This window comes from Ptychodera flava, chromosome 1, assembly GCF_041260155.1.
Source record: "Ptychodera flava strain L36383 chromosome 1, AS_Pfla_20210202, whole genome shotgun sequence".
Classification (NCBI taxonomy): domain Eukaryota; kingdom Metazoa; phylum Hemichordata; class Enteropneusta; family Ptychoderidae; genus Ptychodera; species Ptychodera flava.
In genome coordinates this window covers 44,526,263-44,541,386 of record NC_091928.1, presented here as the reverse complement: position 1 = coordinate 44,541,386, position 15,124 = coordinate 44,526,263, and the positions used below count along the sequence as shown (strand labels likewise).

The 15,124-nt window shown below is 35.7% G+C and overlaps 1 protein-coding gene across 1 annotated transcript in view; it reads right to left on the bottom strand.

Annotated features, from left to right (window-relative positions):
- The window catches only part of LOC139138809 (uncharacterized), a 42,897-nt gene that overhangs the window by 9,329 nt on the left and 18,444 nt on the right, over nucleotides 1-15,124 (bottom strand). The window contains exons 2-4 of the mRNA XM_070707348.1: nucleotides 12,540-12,634; nucleotides 4,969-5,153; nucleotides 277-418 (exon numbers count right to left, since the gene is read on the bottom strand). Of these exons, the coding sequence (XP_070563449.1) occupies nucleotides 277-418; nucleotides 4,969-5,153; nucleotides 12,540-12,634 (422 nt within the window). The remainder of the gene's footprint in view (nucleotides 1-276; nucleotides 419-4,968; nucleotides 5,154-12,539; nucleotides 12,635-15,124) is intronic.

The window sequence follows — 15,124 nt, the reverse complement described above, 5'->3', positions numbered from 1 at the left end:
GGGTTCAAGAATGGCGGTTGGTTCAAATCGCGCGGACGCCTTTATCAACATTGAACCTTGCGTAAACAGCAAGAAGGTGGTTTTACATATCCTTGAAGCCATCCATAGTCACAATTTAGGTCTCCTATTGATTTGACCAGGGATTTCAGTCATCGAAAAAATGAAAAAAAAAAGTCAAAAGATACAAATAATGTGCCTTTAACATCACACTGACTTCGAAACATAGTGTTAATGCAAGTATTCTACTGATAAACTTTAAGCAGAAACCATACGTACCTCTGTCAGACACAGTACTTTTTCGGACCAGGACCCTTTACCCCCGTTGGCATCAGGTTTTCTGATAATTAGCTCAACATCACATTCACTGTTGAGTTCTTCCCCACATATGTACAATTTATGCCTTGTGTCAATGTGTTTACTGAGTAAAAGATAATAAACAATAATGATATTTGTAATTTTCAAAACCTACCAAAGTTGACAGCAAGAGCCACAACTGTATTTAAATAATTGTCAAAAGTACTAGTTTACCAGAACTTACTTTATATACCTAGTTCATAAACATTTCACCTGATTACTGTGAACAAAAATATTTTACCTTTACTAAAATATGGAGTTATAATGATTACAAAACTCTTGCTTCATCTATTTTCCAGTTTGTTGTAATGGCTCTTTTGTACAAAATTTTCATTTCTTTGCTATATGCCGGTGGCCTAACGCAATAAAGAATTATTATTATTATTATTTAAACTCTTGCTTCTAAGTTTTATGATCCCAGTAATTTTCAAACAATATAAAATTCGTTATAACAAAGGAACACAGTCGTGACCATAACAATCAACTTTTTTGGTCAATACATTTCATTTTCATTGGATAAGTAAATGTAGAATTTCAATTTTCCATTAAAAAATGAACATTTTCAGCCAAACATTGTCTCTCAAAAATACATAAACTGCATGATATCTCAAGAAAACTCTACATGCTCATCTAAGACATAGATTATCATCCACATACTAAGTTTGAAGCAAACTGTACATGGATTTAATGACTGGGATAGGACTCTGGATAGATGAATTAGATGAAATTCAATATGTAAGTTCACTGCCCAAAAACATGACTTTCAATTATGACATTACTTAAATCACCACTTTACTGTGACACGGGGTTCCAAAGCACCCACTTTTACTTACCCTTGATAAAACAAAGAACAATACCTTTATATTGTTTGACACGTTTTTTTTCAATAATATTTGTTGAATCATTAAACTAAATGTGGATGTGCAGGGTTTGATCCAGGATTGCAAAAAAGCGGGCCATGTGGGCCCCAACCTGTGCAAAAAGAGGGCTATTTGAGAAAAGTGACCTAGACACATGTTGATGAAGAAGGTGGAAATCTTTGATAGCTCAATGCAGAGGCCAGAAAAAAGTACTGGCTAAAATAGCTGCAAAAATACACAATTGAAGATTTTCATCATACTTTAGATATATCACATCGGATCATCCCTAAGAACATGTCAACCAAAGCTATCTGATGAGTAGTTTTTTGAGAATAAAATTTTCTGACCAAAAATGGCAACAATTGCCCAAAAAAATAAAATTTGCAGATTTCATCATAATTTCAAAAGATCAAATTTAGTTCATCTATAGAAACCTGTATACCAAATTTCAAAGCTGTTAGACCAGTACTTTTTTAAGAAACATATTTTTTAAGGAAAAAATTGACCCAAATATTCAAAATTGCAGATTTCATCATAATTTCAACAAATATCATTTAGTTCATCTATAGAAACCTGTATACCAAATTTTCAGATAAGGAGTTTTGGAAATACACATTTTTTGACCAAAAACGGCAAAAATACCGCAATTATACGGTGTTGCTCAAATTTGATCAGAATTGGTATATACCAGTATGGGTTACCAATGATCAACAATAAATGTTGTTTCTATCTGTTCAGTGGAGGAAAATTCTACGTTGATGTTATTACAATGATTTCTGCACGGTACAACCAGAAAAAAAAGAAGTATTTAAACCAGAAAAACAAGAATGACAAAAGTAATTAAAGGTCTGAAACTTTAGGTACTAGAGGTTTACTTTAGCAACATGCATAGCAGAAACAAGCCCCTCTTAGTTTGAGTACAGACAGTCTTTCCCCCCTCCCCGCCACCTCTACTGTCTATGGTTTCAGCAGGTCTGTTAATATGTAACAGTTCATAAACAATGACAGGAAATGACTCAAGTTCAGTGGAGTTGGCCTGTTTCTTACTGGCATGCCATCACTCCTGCATATTTGCAGGATTTCACTTTTTCTTACCTCATTTGCACATTTTTGACACTGATGTGTTCATTTGAACAAATATTTACATCTCAACCCCTGCATCTACCTGTACACCAAATACTGAGATGGTAGCTCTTGCGGTATGGGAGCCTTTGTGTGTGACTGAAATACATCCGCACATACATACCCACAAATATACAGACATACAGACGCCACCGACTCATCATATAAGCTCTTTTAGGTATATATATACAAAACCAAATATGAGCTAAAAATTGCCCCAAAATTACAAAATTGCAGATTTCAGCATAATTTCAATAAATATCATTTAGTTCATCTGTAGGAACCTGTATACCAAATTTCAAAGCTATCAGATGAGTAATTTTGAAAATACACATTTTTTGACCAAAAATGGCAAATATTGCCCAAAAAATACAAAATTACAGATTTCATCAGAAATTCAATATATATTACTTAGTTCATCTATAGAAACCTGTATACCAAATTTCAAAACTATCAGACTAGTACTTTTTGAGAAATACATTTTTTTTAGACCAAAAATGGCAAAAATTGCCTTAAAAATGCAAATTAGCATATTTCTGCACAATTTGAACATATCTCAAATAGGGACATATTTACCAAATATCAAAGCTTTCTGACAGGTAGTTTTGAAGAAGATTTTTTACAAAGATTTGAACAAATCTGACTGAAGTCACCCTAAGCAAACTGCTTATCAAATTTCAAAGCAATCGGACAAGCGGTTTCAGAGTAGAAGATTTTTTTACCAAAAACACGAAAATATGCCCAAAAATAGAAATATGAAAATTTCACCACGATTTGAACAAAATGAAGTGAGGTCACCCCAAGTGAACTGCATATAAAATTTCAAAGCAATTGGACTTGCGGTTTCAGAGGAAAAGGCAATTGTTGACGGACAACGACAATGGACGACAACCTGTGCAAAAAGAGGGCTATTTGAGAAAAGCGACCTAGCGGCCGATATAGCTCCGCTGTGTTTATGTAGAGAATAACTATTTTTGACACATGTTGATGAAGAAGGTGAAAATCTTTGATAGCTCAATGCAGTGGCCAGAAAAAAGTGGCTAAAATAGCTGCAAAAATACACAATTGAAGATTTTCATCATACTTTGAATATATCACATCGGATCATCCCTAGGAACATGTCAATCAAAACTATCTGATGAGTAGTTTTTTGAGAATAAAATTTTATGACCAAAAATGGCACAATTGCCCCAAAAAATAAAAATTGCAGATTTCATCATAATTTCAAAAGATCAAATTTAGTTCATCTGTAGGAACCTGGATATCGAATTTCAAAGCTATCAGACCAGTACTTTTTGAGAAACACATTTTTTGACCAAAAATGGCAAAAATTGCCCCAGAAATTCAAAGTTGCAGATTTCATCATAATTTCAATAAATATCATTGAGTTCATCTGTAGAAATCTATATACCAAATTGCAAAGCTATCAGATGAGTAGTTTTTCAAATACACATTTTTTGACCAAAAATGGCAAAAATTGCCCCAAAAGTACAAAATAACTGATTTCATCCGAAATTAAATATATATTACTTAGTTCATCTATAGAAACCTGTATACCAAATTTCAAAGCTATTAGACCTGTACTTTTTGAGAAATACATTTTTTGACCAAAAATGGCAAAAATTGCCTTAAAAATGCAAATTTGCATATTTCTGCACAATTTGAACAAATCTCAAATAGATCATCCCTAGGGACATATGTACCAATTATCAAAGCTATCTGACTTTTAGTTTTGATGAAGATGATTTTTAAAGATGTTTTTACCAAAAATGACAAAAATTGCCTTTAAAATACAAATATGCAAATTTCACCACGATTTGAACAAATCTGACTGAAGTAACCCTAAGTAAACTGCATATCAAATTTCAAAGTAATCAGACAAGAGATTTCAGAGTAGAAGATTTTTTTACCAAAAACACGAAAAAATGCCCCAAAAATACAAATATGCAAATTTCACCATGATTCGAACAAACCTTAGTGAGGTCACCCAAAGTGAGCTGCATATAAAATTTCAAAGCAATTAGACCTGCAGTTTCAGAGGAGAAGGCAATTGTTAAGAGACAACGACGACGGATGACGACAGAAGACGACGGAAAATCAACCTATTTGATAAGCTCTGCGTCGCTGACAGCGGAGCTTAAAATTGCCTTAAAAATACAAATATGCAAATTTCACTACGATTTGAACAAATCTGACTGAAGTCACCCTAAGTAAACTGCATATCAAATTTCAAAGCAATCATAAAAGCGCTTTCAGAGAAGAAGATTTTTTTAACCAAAAACACCAAAAAATGCCCAATAAATACGAATATGCAAATTTCATCATGATTTGAAGAAACTTATGTGAGGTCACCCCAAGTGAACTGCATATAAAATTTCAAAGCAATTGGACTTGCCGTTTCATCAGAGAAGCTAGGCAATTGTTGACGGACGACGGACAACGATGAAGGACGATGGACAAAGGAAAATCAACCTATTCGATAAGCTCCGCGTCGCTGACAGCGGAGCTAAAAATCGGGCCAATCGACATTTTATTGCGTAAATTGTGCAATGGCACGGCCTAGATCAAACCCTGGATCTGATATGAACAGTTACTAAATTTCACCTACAAGTGATGACCTACATGTACTTACTTAACAAGGTAATCATCCAGATGAGTAAAACCTTCTTCCTTTGCTACAAGGTGAATAACATATTCCACAATCTCATCAAGTTGTGATTCAGATTTGGCTTTACCAGTGTCGAAGTTTATCCACCTATCAAGCACTAGTGCAAAAGTCTTGGCTGATCCTTGAGACATTATACCAGTTCCTAAACTCTACAATAAAAAAACTGTGACAATATCACTGTTCGCTCCCATATAGTTATCAAAACAAGCCAACAATTGTATGAAACATGGATATACATACAGACAAAATGACATACATAGACTATCACAGATTGATGACATTGGCCTCCTTGTGTGTCTTGACCTAAGGAGAGTGATAAAGATACCCGGTATAACAAACAGCTGAATGTAATGATGAAATAGTTAAGTATAGGTCTACAGTGTTCGGCGGCGTCGATGATAAAATGAATGACCCAGCCCCTCAAGTCCTAAAAAAAATAGCGTCAATGTCATTGTAGCTCCCATCCTGGACTATTTAGTGTTTGTTCTCTGGTCAGATATTTGAACATGTGTGAAAGGGATAAAGTGCATGAAGTGAAAATACTTAAATGTAATGTACTGGAGACAGTGAAATGTGTTTAATGTATTTATTCAGAATATAAAATGGAAAAAATACAGAATTAGAAATATCGAATACTGTGATACAACCATTAACTCAACAAGTCATTGACAATGACATAGTCCCCACTTGTAATAGGAGTATTAGTCTTGATGGGGTAGGGAAATGTGGTCATTAAGAAGTATCACTGGAGTGTATATGTTGAGATCTATGGGCACATAGGTCCAGCGTTTCCGTTACAATTTCAAAACTTGCGTACGATTTTACGCAAATGAGTTTTTATTTGCATAAAATGTATTCAAAATGCGTACGGTAGGAATCAGTATCTGAAGTGAGCTGGGCAGTCTTTTCTGTAGAACTTGGGGGTTTCCTGTAATGCGCATGCTCTATTAACAAAAAACAACAACCTGGGGGGCTTCAAGGTGTAGCTGAACGTTTGCAATGCCGTTATGCATGTCCCGTATATGATCGTTGAGCAGCCCAATGAGTTCATGTTCAAAGAAAATACCTTCTGACTACGAAATTAGTGTTTTCAAAGGGCCAACAAAAAGTAGATACTGTTCAAAGTCCAGCGGGACCTCTCAAGAATGCAACCCGACAGAGTCTAAATGGTCACCCGTATAAAACACTTTCCAAATAACATGCGACGTAATGACCATTAACTGTATTGTGTTACCAACAACCAACAACGTAGACTCGATCGATTCTCGAATTTTTTGCATCTGTAGTGCCATTGTCTGTACAGAACTGATTGACATGACGTTTTGTGATGATGAAATACAATGTTGCATAAAGTGCTGCGGTCTGCTAAAGTCTAAAATGTTGCAATATCATGATAAATGTCACTTGCAAGCAGGTGCATATGTTCTATTTTTGTCCTGCATTGAACCATGTTCAGGCAATGTAGTGCGGGCCAAGTACGTCGTGTCATTGGGCGGCATTTCCAGTGCGTATTTGTTTACGCAGTCATGATTTTTTTTGCGTATTTCAGAACAATTTTGCGTAAAATACGCAGGATTTTGCGTTAACGGAAACACTGTAGGTCTATGTCGTTGTTCCCAATTTGAAACACATGAGGCATGTCTAAGTTATGGTTCTAAATCGGGAAAAAAGATCAGACCTCTAGCAGTATTGGCCAGCCAAGAAATACATATGCGCATAATAAATGAGGTACAAGATGTGACATCTTAAGGTCTAATATCCTATCAAAATTGGAGGGTATAGAACTTGTGGTTACTGAGATATGCATATATATGTATAATCAAGGTCAAAGGTCTTCGAGGTCACATGACATTTTGAAAAAAAAATTATATTGCTAATCAATCCCTATATGCCAAAAAATCAGACCTCTAGCTCTATTTGTTTGCCAAGAATTAGATGTGTGCATAATAAATGATGTAAAGCGTGTGTTGTCATAAGGTCTCCCATCCTACTAAAATACAAAGGACATAGCACTTGTGATTACTTATTTATTGACATAAACATATATTTTAGGTAAAAGGTCATGCCATTTTGTCAAAAAATTTCTCTCCTATAGTTATCCCTATATACCAAAAATAAGACCTCTAGTTCTATTGGCTCGCTCAAAATTAGATATGCACATAATTAATAAGGTACAATATGTGGCGTCATAAGGTGTCCCATCATACACTACATGAAGGGTGTAGCACTTGTGGTTACTGAGTTATGGACAAATATGTATATTTGAGGTCAAAGGTCACCGAGGTCATGTGATATTTTGTCAAAAAAATTGTATTGCTAAGTTATCCATATATACTAAAAATAAGACCTCTAGCTCTATTGGCTCGCTCCAAATTAGATATGTGAATAATTAATGAGGTACAATATGTGGCGTCATAAGGTGTCCCATCATACCATACATGAAGGGTGTAGCACTTGTGGTTACTGAGTTATGGACAAATATGTATATTTGAGGTCAAAGGTCAGAAAGGTCACGTGACATTTTGTCAAAAAAATTGTATTGCTATTAAAGTTATCCCTATATACCAAAAATCAGACCTCTAGCTCTATTGGCTCGCTCAAAATTAGATATGTGCATAATTAATGAGGTACAATATGTGGCGTCATAAGGTGTCCAATCATACCATACACGAAGGGTGTAGCACTTGTGGTTACTGAGTTATGGACAAATATGTATATTTGAAGTCAAAGGGCACCGAGGTCACGTGACAATTTGTCAAAAAAATTGTATTGCTAAGTTATCCCTATATACCAAAAATCAGACCTCTAGCTCTATTTTCTCGCTCAAAATTAGATATGTGCATAATTAATGAGCTACAATATGTGGCGTCATAAGGTGTCCCATCATACCATACACGAAGGGTGTAGCACTTGTGGTTACTGAGTTATGGACAAATATGTATATTTGAGGTCAAAGGGCACCGAGGTCACGTGACAATTTGTCAAAAAAATTGTATTGCTAAGTTATCCCTATATACCAAAAATCAGACCCCTAGCTCTATTTGCTGGCTCAAAATTAGATATGTGCATAATTAATGAGCTACAATATGTGGCGTCATAAGGTGGTGTCCATCATACCATACACGAAGGGTGTAGCACTTGTGGTTACTGAGTTATGGACAATATGTATATTGAGGTCAAAGGGCACCGAGGTCACATGACAATTTGTCAAAAAAATTGTATTGCTAAGTTATCCCTATATACCAAAAATCAGACCTCTAGCTCTATTTGCTCGCTCAAAATATGATATGTGCATAATTAATGAGCTACAATATGTGGCGTCATAAGGTGTCCCATCATACACTACATAAAGGGTGTAGCACTTGTGGTTACTGAGTTATGGGCAAATATGTATATTTGAGGTCAAAGGTCACCGAGGTCATGTGATATTTTGTCAAAAAAATTGTATTGCTAAGTTATCCATATATACTAAAAATAAGACCTCTAGCTCTATTGGCTCGCTCCAAATTAGATATGTGAATAATTAATGAGGTACAATATGTGGCGTCATAAGGTGTCCCATCATACCATACATGAAGGGTGTAGCACTTGTGGTTACTGAGTTATGGACAAATATGTATATTTGAGGTCAAAGGTCAGAAAGGTCACGTGACATTTTGTCAAAAAAATTGTATTGCTATTAAAGTTATCCCTATATACCAAAATCAGACCTCTAGCTCTATTGGCTCGCTCAAAATTAGATATGTGCATAATTAATGAGGTACAATATGTGGCGTCATAAGGTGTCCAATCCAGTGTTCTCCACAAGGGGTTTTTGACGGGCGGTGCGCCCGGCTTCTTTTGTCGCCGCCCACCTTTAATCTCGCCCGCCCACCTTTTATCTCGCCCGCCCACCTTTGTTTTCTGTAGCCTAAACTGTTTTCACAGTCAGTTGTCCGAACAATATCTGACAGCCTACTGTATAAAATGACAGCAACTGACAACTGATAAAGAGGGGCCGTTCACACATCTGTCAGTTTGTTTTGCGACTGCATGCAATCCTCAATGTTCTCCCCAGGCCGTTTAACAGGATCGGCCCCGATCCTTTATTTTTTTCGCCCGATCCTCTTTCATATCCGCTGATACTCTTTATTAAATGTGGTTGAGGACCTATTGTTTCTCAGCGGCGATTTTGTCACGCTTTTATTTCAACGAGCTTTTAGTGTGAAACGGCCGTAGTGCCGATGAACATTCGCTAAGACTTCAATTCAAAAAGCTTGAAATGTGTTAAGCTGCCGACCGTACCGTACAGACACCGTCCATTTCATACAACGGACATGGTACAAGGCTCGGTGTTGCATTTTTGCCAGCGGGCACTCAGTCAAAGCATCTATACTATAGGCAACTACCATTGCCGCCAATGTCTCGTACTTGTAAGGATCCGAAGGTCAGGAAAAGTGATTTCGATCAGATGTGGCTAAAATCGTACGATTGGTTGACACAAATATCAGATGCAAAAAAGTATGGTACTTCGCGTGCTCAGGTCGTTGCGTATCCGAGCTGAGTTAGCCATTTTGAGATCAGTGTACGTCCACATGACGTTGAAGCCATGTGTGTCACTTCCTGTCACGCATTCGTAACTTGCATGCGATTCACTCGATTGACTTTGAGAAGCAGTTGCGTTTGATCAAGTTTCAAAATCCGTGACCGTTTTAAAATATGAAAGGCACAATGAAATGAAGTAAAAAGAAACTGCACGAGCTAAAATCATCATTCGTGCAATCATCCGAATACAGCAGCTATGTACATACGGTTTTGTACTGTATAGTTCAAATGTCGCGTGTGATCGAGATCAAGAGCCAGCCAGCGTACCCGCCAGCGTGCTCCACACAAACATGCATGGCAGCCTACGCCGCGCAGTTGTCAAAGTTTTGTACGTTTGCCGAACTATGAGTCGATGAAATTTCAAATCTTTCTCTTGAAATACCTTGTATCATTTTTTTCGGGCCTCTCTTTATTATGAATAGAGTTTATTTTAAAGTCAACGTATGTTTCTCTGCAGGCATGCTCCGCTGACTCCGCATTGTAACTTAGTGCAAATATTCAGTTCCGTATCAACTTGTCATGGACGCCGCACGTAAAAAAAGACGTTCATGGCTTTAATACCAATCGGGCTACAGACAAACATATAGTAACAGAGGATCATATGAAACGTGCCACCATTGCCAACGATTATTTCGAACACTGATTACTTCTCATGTAGGCCTACTTTTGAATTTTCATGTTGGTATTGTGCAATATATTTACTAAATTGTGTATTGTTTGTATTAGTTCAATGTTTTTTTTCACTTTTGATGTTTTATTATTTATTTAATGTAAATAAAAAGGATTTAAATTTAAAAATAAATTGTATAGCTTGCCATTTATCACTGCTGAATGGAGAAAAATATTAAAAATGTCAGAAGTATATCTCATCACTGGAATGCCTTGTGAATAGCCCTGGTGATATGTAAATTGTATGCAAATATTATGCAAATAAATATGCTAATTAGCCGCCCGCCTTTAATTTTCATTTGTGGAGAACACTGATATATGAAGGGTGTAGCACTTGTGGTTACTGAGTTATGGACAAATATGTATATTTCAGGTCAAAGGTCACCGAGGTCACGTGACATTTTGTCAAAAAATTGTATTGCTAAGTTATCCCTATATACCAAAAATCAGACCTAGCTCTATTGGCTCGCTCAAAATTAGATATGCACATAATTAATGAGGTACAATATGTGGCGTCATAAGGTGTCCCATCATACCATATATGAAGGGTGTAGCACTTGTGGTTACTGAGTTATGGACAAATATGTATATTTGAGGTCAAAGGTCACCGAGGTCACGTGACAATTTGTCAAAAAAATTGTATTGCTAAGTTATCCCTATATACCAAAAATCAGACCTCTAGCTCTATTTGCTCGCTCAAAATTAGATATGTGCATAATTAATGAGCTACAATATGTGGCGTCATAAGGTGTCCCATCATACCATACACGAAGGGTGTAGCACTTGTGGTTACTGAGTTATGGACAAATATGTATATTTGAGGTCAAAGGGCACCGAGGTCACGTGACAATTTGTCAAAAATATTGTATTGCTAAGTTAACCCTATATACCAAAAATCAGACCTCTAGCTCTATTTGCTCACTCAAAATTAGATATGTGCATAATTAATGAGCTACAATATGTGGCGTCATAAGGTGTCCCATCATACCATACATGAAGGGTGTAGCACTTGTGGTTACTGAGTTATGGACAAATATGTATATTTGAGGTCAAAGGTCACCAAGGTCATGTGACATTTTGTCAAAAAAATTGTATTGCTAAGTTATCCCTATATACCAAAAATCAGACCTCTAGCTCTATTGGCTTGCTCAAAATTAGATATGTGCATAATTAATGAGGTACAATATGTGGCGTCATAAGGTGTCCCATCATACCATATATGAAGGGTGGTAGCACTTGTGGTTACTGAGTTATGGACAAATATGTATATTTGAGGTCAAAGGTCATCGAGGTCACATGACATTTTGTCAAAATATCCGAGATATCTGCGTGAACGGATGGACTCATGGATGGACGAACAGACGGACATGACCCAATCTATAAGCCCACTTGACTTCATCCGTGGGGACTAAAAATTGTGTCACTGCATCCTTTTTGCAATATGAATACGATGAGAAACTAAATTTTATTTTTCGTGGCCTTATACATGGGAGTCTATGGAGATCCGCCTTATACATGGGAGTCTATGGACGTGTAAACTAAAAATATGCAAATTTCACCACGATTTGGCCAAATTTGGGAAAGTCATTCCTATGCACTTCCATACCAAGTTTCAAATCAATCGGACTTGTGGTTTCAGAGAAGAAGATTTTTTGACCAAAAATGGGAGAAAATTACAAAAAAATTCATGAAAAATAGCAAGTCTATGATACTGACCCAAGATGTGCACAATCATTTCAGGTCAGCCCAAAGTACTTACATGCTAAGTATTCATGTAATCTGCTCAGTGGTTATTGAGTTTTTCAATTTTGACTGTTTTTACATTTTTTCACTTAATTTGCATATTTTTGGCAATGACAACTTCATTTGAACAAAATCTCATCTACAGCCCATCATCCATGTACACATAAAATATCAAGATGAAATGTGCAGCGGTTTTGGAGTTTTTTGATGTTGACGGACAGACATACAGACATACATACATACAGACAGTTCCCTAGCCTATAAGAATAGCTTCCATTGCCATATATACATATGGCTATGGGAGCTAAAAAACCAGTTATTATGGCCGGGGGGGGGGGGGGGGGGGGGGGGAGGCAAATGTTCGGCCGCGTTTGATGATAAAATGAATGACCCAGCCCCTCAAGTCCTAAAAAAAATCAGTTGACCCCCCTGACAGCTATGAAAAATTTCATATACGCAATACCATACCTATAGCACGACTTAACTCTCAACAGTTGTGCTCTAAATGAATGTCTAAGTGTACGTGCACTCTACAGTACCTGCACTAGTTTAAAAATGTAGTCCTGAGTTAGGTGGTCTACAGGTGCTTTCATTCCATTTCTCAATCGTTCTGCATTTCTGTAGATGTATGAATCTGTAGGGTAAAAATATTTCAACAGTAAATTTCCATAGGTTTGTGACATCATTTTTTCTGCAAAAGAAGGATGCTGATTATAAACAAAAAAACTGTCAATGAGACGGAGACGCTCACATTTTTTAGCAAAATGGGTTTTAATACTATTATACATCAGACAACAACTTGTAGATACAAAATCCAGGTACTATTATGTGACAAATTTCATCAGTACTTTAAAAGATATACCTGTATTAAAGTAATCCTAAGTTATGCTAAATTTTGCTTGGTGTCACCTGACCTGTTCCAGCTGATGACAGCATATTGTACATGTACAAATTACCAAAAATTAGATAAGTTCACCCCACAAATACATGTTGGATATTTTCACATTAATTTTTACTCCGTATAATGAGAATACCCAAAGGAACCCCAAAACTAAAAGTCAAATTAATTAGATCAATATATTTTGTAAAGAAAAAATTTGACCAAAATGACAAAAAATTGCCCCAAATACTGTACATTAGTATTTCCTACATATTATTAGTACGTTACAAAGACAGGATAGCTACCATATAAGACTCTAAAATCAAATGTCAAAGTTTCAACCAGAAATTATAGAGAAATAAATTCTTGACCCAAAATGTCAATTAATTACAATCTGTTTTTATTTTTGGACAAAGTTTGTAGTTAATCCTAGCATATAAACATGTAAATGCCCATATCAGTGCCAAAATCCATTGCAGTGACATTTCCAGCTCTTAATTCTGAATTTTAGTATAGACATGTTTGAAAACCTTGAATTAAGTTTTTTGATCAAAAGTGAAAAATGTTTAAAAAATATAGTGGATGTAATTTTGTCATATTTTCAAGAAGACATTTATTCAAGACATAATATTTGGTTTGACCAAAAATGATAAACATTACTCCAAAAATATAATGTTGCCACTTTTGTCATGAGTTCAATAACTTAGGGACAATATCAAAAGTTCAATGTAGGATCAAAAACTTTATTTCCTTAGTTTTCCTCCCGACCCCCTCACCCCTCTAGAAAATTAACCTACTTATATTGAAATATGCTCCGTGTTCTTTCTAAGTCGAGTGAATTCAGAGCGAGTGATGTATGGGTCAATTTAGAGGAGGTCACACACAAGTTGCAACAAAACTTTGATCCGCTTGCTTCAATATATAAATATTCCTGACAATTTTACCTTAAAATGATTTATTTTTCTTTAAAGTTCCTTCTTTATTTATTCCAGTGGAAAGAAAAAAAGTTTACATCACAGAATGTATGTACGACAGTTTCTCAAACCTGGTGGCTACGCACTTAAACTATAACAGAAAAAAAGATGAAGTTACAACAAATTCCTTCGTTGTAATTCACATTGCAATAATTGTCTCAGATGTGACTTGTTTGTTTCTGTACAATGAAATTTGTGTATTGTCCATTTTGCTATTAACACAATTAAGTTGAGTTGGCTATTCAAGTTTCTATTAACATCTACTCCACACACTATATTTTGCCATGATAAATGTATCCATATATTATATAAGTTCTGAAACACTTCTTTTTCTATCGTTTTCCATACTTCTCTAGCAATAATACATTCAAAATAACGATGTTGAGTTGTATCATGCAAATTACAAAACTTACAAAGAGAGTTTTCCCTTAGTTTCCAAAGGTGCAATTTTACATTATTAATGCATTTGTTGTGCAAAATTTCCAATGAAATGCACGCACTTTATTTTCAGACGTAAGTTTGTTAGCAAGTATCCAGATATCTTGCCAATTAGCCACCTGCTTGAACTCTCTTCGCCAATTCATTATACTGGCTGGTTGCGAAAATTGACATAGCAAAAGTTTGTACAAATCCTTAGTTTTCAGTTTCTGTAGTTCTACCTTCTTTTGTCAGTTACAATATATTCTACCTTACGTCTCAATCTTACAAAAAGTTTAAACTTAGAATTCCACAAAATTACCTTTGCATCACTGTCAACCAGCTCTTCATGTTGTGGAATAGAGTTCCACGATTCTAATACATGCTGATAAAATAAAGGTAACCTCGATTGCAAAGCTTCTGATGAAATTATATCTCTAGACAAAAATCTCTTAACATCGAAAAATCTGATAAGGGTTCCAATAAATAGCAAGGGTAGTTTTTCCAGCATGCATCACTTTCACTTATTAAACGTGAAATCCACATAAATTTCAGTGCTTTTACCTTTAAACAAAATTAGGCATGTTGCATCCACCATCACATAGTGGCCCAGCGAGTACATTTCTTTTATTTTACCAATACCTTTGTAATGAAATCGTAAATTAATCGGATCAACTTTTTGAATTACATACCCAGGAACTGCTATCATTGATGCTACATAAGTTAACTGAGAAATCCCAAGTGCGTTAACTATAAGCACTTTACCATAAATAGTTAAATCCCTCATTCCCCAAGACTTCAAAATATTCTCGAATTTTTCAAGCTTTGAATCCCAATTCAAATGCTCGCATTT